At 40.2% G+C, this 16,006-nt stretch overlaps 2 protein-coding genes across 2 annotated transcripts; one reads left to right on the top strand and one right to left on the bottom strand.

Moving 5' to 3' along the window:
* The first annotated feature begins 8,949 nt into the window (after positions 1 to 8,949).
* On the top strand, positions 8,950 to 11,420 carry LOC145466304 (uncharacterized). The gene is made up of 3 exons (XM_081450009.1): positions 8,950 to 9,345; positions 9,762 to 9,999; positions 11,248 to 11,420. The coding sequence occupies exons 1-3, from the start codon at positions 8,950 to 8,952 to the stop codon at positions 11,418 to 11,420; spliced, it is 807 nt and encodes a 268-aa protein (XP_081306135.1).
* Positions 11,421 to 12,589: 1,169 nt separating this feature from the next.
* Positions 12,590 to 13,655, bottom strand: LOC145464924 (uncharacterized). Its single transcript, XM_081448738.1, has one exon. The coding sequence runs from the start codon at positions 13,653 to 13,655 to the stop codon at positions 13,158 to 13,160; it is 498 nt and encodes a 165-aa protein (XP_081304864.1). The 3' UTR covers positions 12,590 to 13,157.
* Between the last annotated feature and the right edge of the window lie 2,351 nt (positions 13,656 to 16,006).

Genomic DNA, 16,006 nt, shown 5'->3' on the forward strand with positions numbered 1-16,006 from the left:
ATACCGGAAAACAATAGAGTCACCCCCTCCCTCCTGTACAAACCCTTCAAGAGTACTCTGCATGATTAAACCGGCTACGAGGAAAACAATGGTCAGTAACAAAGAACGTCGAGGTATGTGACCGTCACGCTCGACACAGATGAGGAACGTATAAGTGTAGCTTGTATACAAACCTACAGCTGGAAGGAAAAGCTGGCAGTTTTAATGCTACCTAGGTTTCAAGGATCGCTACAAAGGACTACGACTTTAATCTTGGAGCCAGGAAAGAGATTTACTTGAATTTATCGGAGCACTTTACGAAGGCGAGTATGTTAGTTACCCACTGGAACATTTTCAAAATTTCCTGAACTTTAAGCGGTCGTTAGTTTTAAAAACCTAGCGGGCAGACAAATCTTATTATTGTTTTAAATTAAGGGCTATTTATACTTCCTATTCATGACGTTCGGCAGTTTCAAACAAGTGCCACATTTTTAAAACGTGCCTTCATAGTAGAGCTATTTTCGTGTTTGGTTCAAAACTCGATTTAACGGGTAGAAAATCTTTTTTTAAACGTTGAAGGAACAACATTGAATTATAATTGCAACATGGCTTGACAAACTGCTATGGTATATCTATAGTTGAAAAAAAGAATTGGGACTTTTGAGCGAATATTAATTTTTTAGAGCGCCGGCAATATGTGCTATTTTTCCAATTTCGGCAGGCACCCAACTTGTGTCGAGCGGACCGAACTTCAATCAATCCTTGAAAAATTCAATTAGAATTTTTAATCAAATAAAACTCATTTTTGTGATTGACTAGGTAAGGGATTTGAAATCCCAGCTTATGAGAAAAATCGAATTTTCGAAGTAAAATTAGTGGTCGGTTTTTACAGAGACAGCCTCTTAAGAGCTTCTAAAAGAGGAAGGTAGTTCTGAAAAAGAAGTTAGAAATTGAGACGTTTGTGCAGAAGTATTCGGCTTCTTTGTAGAAATGACAGGATAAGTTTTAATCGTTGTTTACTACATAGCTACGTGATCAGAAACTGTTAAAGACACGACCCTTTTCTTCGAAGTAAATTTAAAAAAACCCACTGATTCCCCCCTCCTACAACCACCATCGCCTCTTTCATTACAGGTCACACAAACGTATAGACAACTCACCACAATGCAGCTCGTCCAGCGTGATAGAACCTGCTAGACGTGTTCACGATAATTCTAGTTTAATAGCTGGTTTTCATTTGACGTCACTAAAATTTGAACTACAAAACTATTGATCTTCCTGACATTTTACTTTAATGATGTATAAGAGCAGCTGAAAACTAATATTCATACAAATTTTCGCTGCGAATGGGTTCTTGGTTTTGTGATACACCACGCTTGAATTTCTAAGCTTTTGCGTGACACAGCATTTACATGACGACCAAGAGAGCTGTCATGATGGTTAAAAAAACGACTTATTTCGGGGAACTTGGCTATCTGAACAGTTCATGTCTTAGAAAAAGTATTATTTTAATGTTTTAGAGTTCCTCGAGGGATAAATTCACTCTTTTGTAGCAAAACTCAGTGACAGATGTTTCTGTTGGTTTCCGGCCGCCATGTTGGTGCCCATACAGATGGGCACCAGCATGGCGTCTCCATGCAAATCTCTGTAAATTTGGGGAAAAAATTTCTTCGCATATCTCGCATAAGAAAAATTGCTGTGACCAGAATTTTGGCGAGAGTCTTTGCGTATTTACTTTCTTTCATTTCCCAGGTTCTGGACTTTATCTATTGACCGGTTTTGATATTTTTATTTGGATCTATTGTGAATTGCGTGAAACTGAAAAACAGCAATTGATTTGTAAGTTAAGGACAAAGCGTTGGCTTTGGCTGAGAGACATGCGCAGTTGCGATGTTTGGAAACAGGAAAAACTGTGAGCATCATTGGCCATCAGTCCGCAACAGTTTGCAAGTTCTCGTCATTGTGTCTTTACCAGTTCTGGTGGATAAGTGGAAAGCAAAGGTGAGTTGATATAAGAGAACGGCGTTTCTTTTCAAATCGAGGATCGAAGTTGTTGTATAAAACAAATTTTGCGTTCTTAGGTCATAAAACAAGAAGCAGCGGCTCCGCAAACTTTAGATAATCTTGATGAAGGAGGTGAACTTGGAAAGTTAATGAGACGACTTTTTAAGCTTAAACTTTAGAACTAATACTTAAAGAATTTCATAAAGTTATGTATGCAGTTTGTAGGAATTTGAAGGAATTGAGACTCAAGGCAGAAATGTCAAGCGATATTTTCCCATCAAGTATGTTGCTTCTCCAGACGTTTGTATTCTTGTGCAATTGCCGACTAAAAAAAAATTAAAGCTCTGAAGACATAGACGTATTATTTTGGGGTGGAAATTCCAAGAACTACACTAAAGTTAAATCTATGGCCTCAGTTGTTAGCAACTCCTCCATATACACCCAATTCTTGTATGCGTATTAACACAAAAAAAATTAAGCCCCGAAGACCTTTGTTTCGACTACTTCAACTGACGCGACGATTTTCCAAGAATCTGTGATCAGTTTACAATGAAAGTGGAAAAAAAATTGGTGGCACCTGCATAAATTAACAGTCTGGCCTTTCTAAGAAATCATCAATTGAATATTTGCCATGCATAATTTACATAATTTCGTGAAGGCTGACTCGAGCAAGTGCTAAAGAAACAGCCGCACCACTCCTAAAATTATGAAGGGTCAACTTTCTGTCTTTAAAATGATGTGTTAACTACTAAACATAAACACCTATTCGTGACTGGGCAGCCGAAGAATCTAAGGAACTATATTTGTTCCTTAGAACATTTATTTACTTTTGATTTTAAATTAAAATATTTTTGCGATAAAAAAAACCAAAACAAAACAAACAAAATGACAGTAAAAAAAAAAAAAAAACATAAAAAATACAACCGAAAAAGCAAATAAAGCATAAATTTACAAGAAACTTGTTAAGACAATGGGTTTTTTGTTATGGCAGTCCTAGACCACCATACTTGTAACATGTTTGTCCCTTGATAACGAGGGAAACAAAAAACCTCTCGTTACGTCAACAGATAATAAGTTACAAACTTCAACATAAATTTCGGTACCTAAAACAGGACGTATCTCTCTACATTGTCCGCTCTTTTTAAAGAAAATGTGTGTGCATCACCCTGACGCAAAGTTTTCGACCAAAGGTGATTGAATAAGAGCCAAGAACTATCTGGGAAACGTAAAATATCCTGTATCTTAACATGGGACGGATCAGCGGCGCGATCGCCAGAAAAGAAAAGTGTCTTAAAAAATGCTTGATCTCTTGCAGAACGATGAAACATGATGGGGTTCTATAAACGGTGTAGACAAATGAGCGAGAATGTGGTCGGCTAAGATCTTTAAATCAGAAAGTAAAAGTGGTATTGCTTGACGGGGTGACCCTTGCCTGTAGTTGTTCCACAGTTATACAGGACAAATAATTGTTAACGTCCCTTATCGCGGCAGGATTTCCTACACCCAAAAGAGAATTCCAGTCTCCAACCCTGTCGTGGTTAACGAAGATGGCTCGAAGCTTACCGATAACACTTTCAACAGATCCTCTTGGTAATCGATTGGGACAATCGCGCGGGAACGTTCGAAATGGCCCAGAAATGGCCCAGACATTTACAACTGGTGCTGTGAACGACAATGCGACCATCCTCATCTTTCCAGAAATTTAACATCTGTTGGTAGAGCAGAAGAGACACCCTTAGGAGGATCTAGTTGAGTCAAAAACGCAGTCATTTAGATTTCTAGTGCTGATTTCTGTTTGACGTAACCTGTGGAGTTTCGGTTTTGAGCCAACTGATCTAGACGAGCTTGGATGTTGCCTTCATTGACCAGCCACTTAAGCTTCTTGTTTGTAACCCCCCCCCCCTCCCCCACCTTTATTGAACGTCTTTTGTATCCACAGTTTCGATAAAAGTGAAAACCTTCACCGTCTGCGTAAGAGCACTCCGGGCAGGCCATTTGTGGATTATTTAAAAGAGATTGAAGTGATAGTCAAGGCCACTTGGGATCATCAATGCTAAATGCCCACAATTCTACCGGGGAAGGGACTAAGCCAAAGCCACCCTCTCTTTGTGAACATAAGACTGCATCTAATTCTCCCTTCCTAGATAACACAACATGATCTGAAGCGGAAGAATATAGGATTGGCCACCAGTAGGGTTTGACAGGAAATCTCGGAACCACAATGGTGGAGATTCCCGCGGAAAAAGGGAACTTAAAAACGGGTCCTACAGGACTGAATGGGAGAAAAACACAGGGACTCAGATCATTACATCCTTCCAGTGAAGAGGGTTCTGTGCAAATAAATTGACACCACCCGATCACCCGATAGAGGGTAGGGGGAGGGGGGTTGGGTGGGAAAAGGATAAATAGGATAAATCTATTGCCATTAGACCCATGGTGTGGCCTGAGACCCCTCCGAACTGTTCCTGGACGTTTTGCCAACATCTGGGAGATAACATCGTATCAGGGGATGAAGTGCGTCCTGATGGCTGATCTGCACGGTTTTGTTTCAGAAGGAACTTTGTTCAAAGAAAGCTATAGATTGTTTTTAGAAACAAACACGAACAGTTCTTTGGTTGCAGAAGTAAGATGAGGACTTCTACTTCCTTCTTAGCGCAAAGTGTCTAGAAGAACTTGACTATCAACATTGACGTCTACTCTACAATTTCTGAGAGTGATTGGCGAAGATTGAGGGACCTTCAGAACCGCCGACATTTCTTTAGTAGAAATATGCAACATGGTTTCGCATGAATTCCAGTAATCTCTAACCTTAAGATCGCTATTTGGAAGGTGAAAAACACCTCCCTAAGCAAAGCCAGAGGAATTATTGGACAAAGAAAGAAGAATATGTTTCTCTCCTCTTTGCAAGGAACATGATCCTCCCAGGTATCGACAAAACACCAATGCATCAGTTTTTCACGTAGGGCCTGGGAAAGGGGAACATCAGAGTTAGGGCCCGCAGAGGCAATAGCAGCAGCAGTGTTCTTGATAAAGAGCTTTGCCCCACGGACGGCTAAAGAAAAAGATACAAATGCCCTGGGAACGTTGCAGGGTTGTTAAATTGCACGGATTGTTTACAAGTTAAAATTTCCTCACGTAGTTTAGCAAACTTCCCTACCTTATCCTTAGGTTAGATGAACGCCTGCAAAGTTGTGTCAATGATCAAACCCAAGTAGGTAATGCGAATAGCTGGATGAAGGAGAGACTTGGCCAGACCGATAAAGTATCCAAGATTCACAAGAATAGAGCAAACGATATAGTTGGCAACCTGGGCGGCCATGAAATTGAAGCTGGAATCTCTTTTGGAGAAAGGCAAAGACCAGCATCCTCTGCGAGTTCAAAGCTCACCACTGAGTCGGTCGTCGATGTACAGGGACACGGAATACCGAGACTGCGTAAGAAGCTGGACAAACAGGCCCGTTGAAGTAATATATCAGACAAGAAAGACCGTGTTTGACCACATTTCCAGACACCGAGAGGATAGTTGAAAATGCGACGGAGAAATATATATGAAAGAAGGAAAGTCTGACTCGTAAGAAACTACTTTAAATTTCACTTTGAATGGGGTGATAAATTGTTTATCATTTACTCTCTTGGTAATCCATACAAGCACGAGCTGGTGGTTAGGAGAGTTTTCTAACACATGCCTCCAAGCTTCCTGATGGCGATGAATCTCTCCAGCAAAGTAGATATCCGGATTCTTAAACGGGAGGGTAAGCAGTTCTGGTAGCCTCGTCCACAGATTCTTACTTCTTCTATTCAAGCTTTAAAATCCGATCCCTTAACCCTTGTAGTGCATCCACAGGCTATAGATACAAAGCGATAAAGATCGATGTAATCAATAAAACAACAGGGTAAACATGGTAGATATAAGCGCCAAAACCAGACACGAATGAGTTATAACCTGACTTGAGCCTGCGATCCAATGAAAAAACCAGTACTTCATCAGCAATCAACTTCAAAAAATCACACGTCTTCGTTGAGCTCTAAACTATAGCCCGTGATATGGTCACGTAGTACTGGTCAGCAGATAAAGTGGAATCCCGCCTTCTCGAACCCTCAATTTTTCGAACCTCCCCATAACTCGAACCAAACGACGTCGTTCCCTCTCCTCAGTCAAACACTAATTTTACCCCTGATTTCTCGAACTCTATGATTATCGAACCAATTTTCGTTTCCCTTGGAGATTCAAAAAATTGGGATTCCACTGTACATTGTTTTGACAGCTGTTAACCATAACACAAATGTCTACTATCAAAGATTTACCTATGCTAATGGTGCTACTATCCTATTTTTCAAGGTATTGGACTTGGCGTGCGGACGTACTTACGTACGGACAGTCACGTGACAACCAAAATTTTTAGATCGATGGGTTACCAAATTTTCTAAGGTATGGGGCTCCGCTCGCGCGCCTTCGGCTAATAGGAGCTCTGCTAATAGGAGAACTGCACTAATAAAAGACAATATGGCGCAAGCCTAAGTCCGTCAGTTGTTAGCAAAATGCATCTTCATCTGTTTCTGTTTAGGCTTCTGTATTAGTTCAATCAAGAAATAAAAACTCTGAAGCCTACTTTGGTCCAACTATAGTTCAACTGACTCGCTGTGTTTAGTGCAAAATGAAAGAGAAAGCAAATTGAAGTGATCGCTGGTTGTATTTCATACTCGTAACAGTCTGGCCTCTTTTGGAAATCCTATGCTCCGAGGTATGATGATAATGGTAGTGATAAGCATAATAATATTTATACATGGGGCGATCTCACATAAAGTGGTTTTTAGAAATTAAAGGCCCTAAAAAGAATATTATAACCTAATAAGCAACAAATAATTTAATGTAAACTTTATTCGTGGAAACTTAAAGCTTACCACATGGACTATGAGCCAAGTTAAGAGTTTACAAATACGTACATTCGATCCATTCAGAACTTTCACTATCCATGTTAGAATTGTGTGTATTTGTTGTTGCTCATGGTAGATATTTACCATCAATTAAAGGCTATTCACAACACTACGAATATGCACCTTACTTAAGACGAAGCCGTGGGAATCAATTAAATTGGCTAGTTTAAATTATTGTTGGGCTTTGAGTCTGATAATTGTAGAACATGATCAAGTAGATTTCATTTTTATATGGCTTTTCTCGTTCTAGAAATACTACACCAAAGAAGCTAATAAATATGCATAAATGAGTGTCAAATGGCCATTTTTCCAGGGAGTTCCCCTAACTTGGAGGGAATCAATTGTCTTGACCTATTATTTCGCCATAATCATTCACTCACCAAACACAACATTTGTGCCCAGTTTGAGCGAAATCGTTGATTTGAGCTGTATAACCTCCTCGCTCTTAATTTCTCAAATAAGGAGCGAAAATTTCCATATCGAAGATATTGTATTAGTGTTCTTGTTTTAGTGTTCTATTTGGGGCAAGTGGCAGGGACTTGTCCCAAAAATTCAAACTGGTTTGAATTCGTGGGACTAGTCGCAGGGACCAAGGTTTATTCCCTGCTACTAGATTTTGAAGCAAAAATGGCCAGTTCACATGAAAAGATCGACTTGTCTCCAAGATGTAGTTGCAAGGACTAGTTCTCTCGTGTGTGTCGACCTTAAACAATTATTGAACTCATTTATCGTAAAACATCGTGATTTGTCAGTTTGTCGCAGATCAAATGATCACGATAGCTTGCTCAACCTCGTCGAGTAATTGATAATTATTTTCACATAGATCCAGTTGAGAGAAGATTGCCAAAAAGCTGATTTACGATGCTACGTACTAGGTTCAGAAGAAAACGCTATCGAAAAACCTTAAACCCTCTTATTAATGTATTCCTATTCCACCAATTCAAAGAAGCTCAAAGAAGCTTAAAACCGGGAGGTTAAATATATACATTTCGCTGATAAAAGTAAAATATAAAACTTTAAGGTAAAAAGCTGTTAAAATTGAGTCTAAACGTTTTCGATCTGTTTGATCATTATCAGAGTGAAATAATATGCATACGCTCAGTGTTCTTATAGTTCAGGTAATGCCAGTTATGTAATACCTGTTCCCATGGGGAACAAGGTGAGGTCCAGTGATTGCACTTGTTTGTTTAGTTCTGGACGGAAGCGTGCGATGTAGAACGCTTCTTTTATTCTCCTTTTTAACCATGAATGGGCAGTGGTTAAAATTTCCCTCGAGAACTTGTGGTTAGGGTGTTTTCTGATGTGCTTGGCTGACTCCGACTGCTTATTTACATCTGAATGTTGATTAACACGAACCTCGAGGTTGCGTGCTGTTTCGCCAATGTATGTTTGTCCACAAGTACACTTGCCTTTGTAAATGACGTGTGACGGGTGTGTGTTTTTGTCTTTTAACTTGAAGATTGATTTCATCTTGTGTGTTTTCCACATGATAAAGAAGTTGAACCTCCATTTGGTGTACGTGTTAAGTTTCTTTAAGAATTTTCTACTTACTACTTCATTTGTTCTGCAGAAAGGGAGACGCATTCCGAGTTTAGGTCTTTCATCGAACCAGTGGACAGGAATTACTGTTTCGTCGCTTTTTGGATTTCAAAATCACGGATAACTTCACTTACCAATTTCGTGGGGTATCCTGCTTTGATGAATGATTGTTTGATGGCTTTGACTTCTGCTTGCCAATTGGTGGCTATTCGTTTTGCTCGATATAAAGCACCTAGAATAGTGTTGCGCTTCCACCTTTCTGGGATGGCCGATTTCCAATGTACTTGTAGTTTACCTGGTTTTTGGTAGACTCTGGTGGTGAAGTTTCCCTCTTGATGGTTGAAAGAGGTGTCCAGGGAGGGAGTTTAAAGTTTAACTATCTTTTTTGCTCAAAAAAATAAATAGTTAAAAGCATTTTTCGCCAAAACAAATCATCGCAGTTTAAAATGTTTTCTTATTATCTTTGTTACAGGCGTGACCATTCAAACAAGCATGGACGTCCAATGGGAACATTACATAAACTCTATAAGGAAGTTTAGGGAAGAAGCTGGTGAGCAAATCGAAGAAGTAAACAAGCACCTGAGTACCTTAAACAGCTTTAAACAACATTTAGAAGCTATCGACGCCCTCATTGCTGAACAGCCTTCTCAAAGTTGTTTGGGTGTTATGGCTGTAAAAGGTGTCTGCGAAAAGGTTCTATTTAGCGATTATGAGTACGTGAGTAATGGTGCTGTTGCCGTTTCAATGACGTCCCGTCAAATCAAGGAAGAGGAATCAAACATTCCGGCATCATTGCAACCTAAAGTGAAGGATATCAAAGGCTACTGGAAAAAGATCGAAGCGCGAAGCAGGATAATTGAGAGTTTGATACAAAAGATAAACAAAAGGGTGTGTGTTTTTAGTCGGAGAAGATCTGTGATATGATTAATTAAATTATATCACTAACCGTTTGTTCGTCTTTGTAATTTGTAATCCGAACGCTGAATAAATGATAATGGCTTTGAACGAACAGAAAGCTTATCGATTTTATCTTCCAATTATACACACCGTGAGTTATCTTTTTGCACGGTTCCATGAATTGTTTGCAACTGTGAGGAAGAACCGTATTCAAGGCACGGGTGTGACTGCGCGTCCCGAATTCGCTTACTTATCGGGACACAAGTCTCGTCCTGGCGGACAGCGGACGCGGTCCCGATTCAAAATGAATTTAAGACGTTCTCCTTCATCAAGATGTATATGAGAATTATTAAATTACGCTTCTCTAACACTGTTTTAACGGGATGCTGTTATTCACTTTCATACAGGTCCAAGAAGCCGGAAATAAAGGATACAAAATCTCCCAAACCGAAAAGATTGACTTTGAAATGGATATATTGGATCTTGAAGAAGCCTTAAAGATATGCGCTGACTACCTGAGCCAGGTAGACAGGGTACAGAAAATGCTTGCATCAGACATCAATAACTATTTAAGTAGTGTTGGCGTGCTTACTGTCATTGGAGGGGGAATTTGCATCATTGGCGTTTTCACCGCTGTTGGCGCAGGTAAGTAATAGCTACCGTATTTTTGACCTTTTCCATTGTATCCCTGAAATGACTTTTATACTTTAGGCTAATTGTAGCCATTTGTGTTATAAGCTATGTGCGCACGTATCTTGACTACAAAGGAATGAGTTCATTGCTCGAAGCCATATACTTACTGTAAATGTCAAATATCTTCAAGCAGAAGTGTCTATGTTAGAGCCTATTGGCCTATCATACCGGAAGTTATCTACGGTTCCACTAGCATGAACCAGCTAGTAATATTTGTGCTCTCCCTCCCCCTCCCAGGGATGTGATGCTGGTCCATCTCAGGGTTACAATCTATTTCCTGGATAAAGAGTCTCGGAGAGAGATCCAACACTGTGATGCAGCCAGAATATTGAACCCGAAATGGACGGCAGTATCCGGAGTCCAACGCTATAATCAAAAGGCCCCAGACGCTACCACCCGACATTTCTACTCGGATATGAAAAAGATAATGTGTGCCTCTCTCAACGTTTCAAGAAAGCTTACTGGGAGGTTTCCCTTGAAGGAAACGTTTGAAGCATTTTTATGTTGCAACGAAACAATCATTTTCATATTCTCTAGCTACAAATTATAACTTAAAAGTCTCTTGGAAGGAGGGGAGAGCCTTTAACGTTATGAGAACAATAGAGGCATGGAGGGTTTTGGTTTTGTTCAGCGGGGATTTAAGGCGGGTGCTCCAATGCACAACTGGAGAGCTTATATCCGAGGATTTATATCCAGTTGCCCAGTTCTCCGCTATAAGAGAAACGTAAAACGACAATATGGAACTTGAGCAAACCACGATGGCAACGAATAATGCGGGGCCGTGTAACAAAACAACAACGTGGAACACCCAAGTCCTGCATGGATTGGAGGACCTGTACTACGACAGCTGAATTTTCCTATCTCCCGTTCAGTGAAGTTTAAAGCTATCGTTAGAAATTTTAAACAAGTTTTTTGAACGATAGAAGTATTGAACGGATTTAGGTTATTGCCAAATTTAAAGGTGAAATCTAATATTTTTTTTACTAAGCGTCGTCCTGGCCAGCGCTTTCTTTATAAATAGGGCTCATCACAACGACGACGATTATGATAATGATGACGATGACGATGATGCAGATGAGAATAAACTACACACACGTAGTTTTTATGGAAAGCCGGACCAGAGGCGAATTTTAAAAGTTATTATTCCTGAATCATTTATGTATCCCCATTTAATGATTTAAACGGTATTACCTTTTCCAGCTGGCGCAGCAATTGCAGGGCCTGAAGTAGCAGCAGCCTGTGCAAGGTGCCTTCCAGGAGGAGCACTGGCCATGTACATGTATAATTTATATCGCTTCTGGTGTAAGTATCCGGTACTGACAGCTAAAAAGGAAGGCCTGCTCTCTTATTCAGGAATAAAAACTAATGAATAAAAGTCAAAATATCTAGAAATGGCTGACACAGAAAAAATTAACAAGGTCACAGCAGTAAAGAAGAAAATTGATCTTGTATAAATTTCCAAAGAATGAAAACCGAGTAAAGTTAGATTCATTTAGTACCTAAATTACATAAATTCTCTGAGTGTTCTGAATACACAGGGTTCCGCGGGGACAGCATTTACAGTTCTGTCGTCAGGTATACTTGTTTTAGGGTAATTTGATATTCCTTTACTGCAGTGCTCATTTACTGCAAGTTTTGTCCCCGATTTCTCCGCTTTCCCAGTTGCACTTCAGATGTCTTTTCACCACTGACGTTCCCGTTGCCATTGCCGTCGTGGTTTTCTTAAAATCCTTTTTTAACAATATGACGGATACACCGGGGAAAGTACGTACAAGTGTGTTACACAAAATGATAATTCTGTCTCGCTGTCAGTGATTGTCCATTGATTTTTAAACGTGTCTCCAAGGGTTTCGTTATTCGGGAGGTCGTACTGATCTCTGCGAAGTTATGGAGATGGCATGCTTGCACTACAATGTTTGTCATTCTCTCTTGTATTCATTGCAAGGTAGTTCCCTATAATTTAGCTTGATTTTAATATCCAGTGACATACCAGAACTCCAAAACACTTTAGGAAACACCCCTTTTTCAAAGCTAGTGATGGATTAAAAAAAAAATGCATGGCATTGTTGACTGTTTACTGAATTTACCGCAAACAAAAGATCTTGCCGAAACTTCAGGAATCAAGCTACCACTTGGTATAAATCAAGACTGAAAAACAACGCCGTCCTGAGTTGGGAAATCTACAGTCATGGCGTCAATACCTGCAAGGTAACTCAACAATAAGGCTGGTAGTTGAAATCTTGTTTCTGCGTAGTTCAGAAAGATGTTAAGAGAAAAGGTTACTCTCAGTTGTTTTGCAAAAACGCAGTTTAAACTTTTGTAATAAAGTCGAAGGGATATTCAGCGTTGAGAACCAAGCAAGGAAGAAAACTTACAAATTCGCCAGGTACTACATGGAAACATGGCGGACAACAAGGACGTCTATATTTTAGTGATTTAGTTTTGAAAAGTTTTATGTAACTATTAGCGTCATATTCATCATTGAGTTTGTTTTCAATCTTGTTAAAAATTTAGGAAATCCGAAGTGCCCTTGTAAGGAGAATTCTGCCAGTTGTCCAAAGAACTTGTTCGCTTTCATCAGCCAAACTATCGAACAGATTTGAAGTAAGCGAAGAGAGACAAGCCGACGGCCTGTGGCTAAACATTTGCCGTAATCAACGGCACATTTATTTTGGCTCTTCATCAAGGAGGCCCCACCGCCCATGACCGGAAGTATAGGTCTTCTAAATCCTATACCATAAGATGTCCCAGTTTAGAACGTGTCAAGAGGGTATGAAATTTGCTGAGCGTAACGCGGCAATGGATGTGCGTCTCCGGAAGTTTCAGTTTAAGAGCTTGAATAGTCGTGCCAGGAATACAAAAATTTCCGAAAGATCACGCGATGGATTGCATCGTTTGGGCGAGCCATGTAGCCAAGACCCTGATGACGATCCACCCCCTCCGGTCCAGTTCCAGGACCCGCTTCCGAAGAGGATCTCCAGCTTTTATGCATTTGTCTTCCTCGGGGGTGAACATCAAAATTTTTCTTCTCGCGTCAATTCCTGTCAGTTTGAGTGCATTTCCTCGCTTTGGTTTCGGCACGCTTGCTTGACGCTGGGATGGTGTCTCTATTATCGTTTTGTTTCCATTGGTAAAAGAAGTATCGACACTTTAAGCCTTGAGCGCACTTCCATTTCTAACTCTGGTCCGTTTGTCTTCGTTTTTGATAGTGAAACCTTGCCTCGATCGACAGCGCTGCGTTTCCGATCCTCGGAGATAGTGCTCTGCTCGCTGCTGCCAAGATATGTGCAACTTACAGTCTTGACAATATGTCGATAGCGAGTAGGATGAACGTACTTGCTTGTTGCATCGAAAACTAGTTTGCTCATTAACTCTCCTAGTTTGTTGTGCTGTCCTCCATTTCTCGTTACCAAAACGTAAGCACAGGTCGGCTTGAGGAAAGGACGAATGTGAGTTATATAACCATCCAACACTTGCATTTTAGTGTTGTTCAGGAATAGAGAATCGAAGCCATATTTACCGGCTGTTTTGAACATTTTCTGGTCAGTAAAGCCGCCGTTAGTCTTAGCTTTGTTCACCATCTCAACGATTAAATAGTAATATGTCATCGGACGTGGGCCTTAAAACCTTGATGAAAAAATATACAACGAGGAATTTGGTAGCAAACGATAAGCCCAAGGGAGATACCATACCTGATATTATCCTTGCATGATTTCAGTACGCTCTCCTAGCGCGGCAGGCAACACCCCACGCTTTCCAAGAGCTCTTCCAGCGTAGCCCAGTGTCCCTTGGCTTCTAGGGCATCAATATCGAGTTCACTGGTCCACTGCAATCTCATCATTTTAGAAGGGATTTTGCACCTTCTTTAAGTACGTTTCGATTCCGATGCTCCGTTCACTTTTCTGAAATCCCCTAGCTCTGGGATGGCATCCAAGTAGCCTACACGTCCCGCTCCAAGTTTCCACTTTTCCTGCATCGTATCAACAAATTTAAAAGGGAGGAGATTGGGAGAAAATGAATTAAAGTCGAATGTTCGCAACAGAATTTCAGAAACTTAAAACATCTGCTGGGAATTTGTTGCGCTTAGCGATCACTTTTACAACCTCCGCCACTGCCGGTGAGCCAACACAGAAATTCTTGAGAGATGTCACTTGACATCTCAAAAGAGGCAACTGTCCTGATTTGATGTAAAGTCTTCCGATTGTTCGCTTTATTTTCGTTGCCTTCATTTTCGTGCCGGCCTTTATCATGAAACGACTCAATATGGCTAAAGTTTGGCTTTTCGTGGAAACAAAAGCACAACTGGTGTTTGTTCTTTACGTGTTTCTTGCAGCCTCTTTGTGTCGTAAATCACTTATGATTGCAGGCTTGGACTGGACAGTGAAAAACGCCGTCAGGATCATGTTACCATAGGTGAAGCCTCCTGGGTTTCGGCGATACGTTTGGTAACTTTGATAGATCAGTCAGCGCGTCTCCTCGTTTGTTCATCTGCAACAACAATTTTTACTCGCAATGATGCGACAAGACACACCAGCCTTCTTATACTAGCTGGTGTATTTATTCCCCCAAGAGACATCATTCGATATTTGACCAATCAGAAATCTGTTTTTCGCCCTCTGCCCGAACATGATCCATGTTGCCCCTTACCGCGCTTTCTCTAACCCATTGTTTACACAACACAATTAAACAAGTCTCAGTTGTTAGCATCGCCTCCGCGCGCCCAGTTCTTGTACGCTTGTTGACACAAAAAATTTTAAGGCCCCAAATCTAGTAGCTAAGTGTTTGTTTTGACTGGCGCAACTGACGCGTGTCGGTTTTCCGAGAATCTGGGTTCAGTGAAACAAAATGCCTCTATAAACAGTCTGGCCTTTCTAAGAAATCATTAAATATTAACTTCGTACGTTGCTTATGGCCATCTCATGCATAATTTACTGAGATCAAAACTGGAATTAGACTGGGTGCGCACTTTTTTGAAAAATGTTCAGAGTTTTGGGCAGTGTTGCTGAACAGATCAATAGATTCACGCGTTTTGAATCTTATTACAAGAAGCAATGGCTCCGCGTACTTTCGATGATCTAGTTAGATCCCGACGAAGTCTAAGGAGTTTTCTTCCTAACTTACATATCATTTCCATGTAGCTGATCAACGTGTCGTAGAAGTGAACGATGTAAACGCTGCGCGTGTTGATTGCCCCTGCTTGCCAGAATTTCAAGTTATGATTATGGCAAGACGGCTATATATATCCAATCGTGATTTTTTTTGAATGAAGAATCTAAACCCTTTGATTTATCTGAAGTTTCGCTTTATTTATTTTTGGAGAATTTGATAGGTTGAATTGCTTTCCATCTTCTCTATTCTACCTGTAGTTTATCGGTTAAAACATTGTCTAACTTGGCCGCAATATTGCAATACTTCAGATCCATTGTCGTTTATAATTAACAGTTAGGCTCTTTCAGAAAGGACACTGGTCTTGCCCTTCTATTAATGGTTCTCAGGAATGCTCCAATAATTTCACTTCGTAATCTAAAGACTATAAAACCCATCCAAATTATTATTAGTAGAAAAATTTGCAATCTTAGAAGACACGCAAGCCGCCGGTTGGTCTTACTTGAAGTTCTAAGGCATTCAAGCCACATAATAAGCTTATCTGAGAAACAATGTTGAAGAGTGAATAGAGCACATCACATTTATCCTAAGTTTAGAGAATATCACAAACATGTTTCAAAAGGTATTAAACTTTTGTGACAAAGTTGTAGCGAAATCGTGATTAATTACATCGTAACGTGTGTACTTTTCATTAACATTTTCATTACTTTTCCTATATCAAGCAGTGTTGACGTATTCAGGTAGGGCATTTATTTTAATGTAACTGATTGGTTAGTTGAGAAAAAAGCGTAGGCGTTGGCTGACGGACATGCGCAATCCCGACAATCGTAAACAATAAGCTGTAAGCATCCTT

This window comes from Orbicella franksi, chromosome 13, assembly GCF_964199315.1.
Source record: "Orbicella franksi chromosome 13, jaOrbFran1.1, whole genome shotgun sequence".
NCBI lineage: Eukaryota > Metazoa > Cnidaria > Anthozoa > Scleractinia > Merulinidae > Orbicella > Orbicella franksi.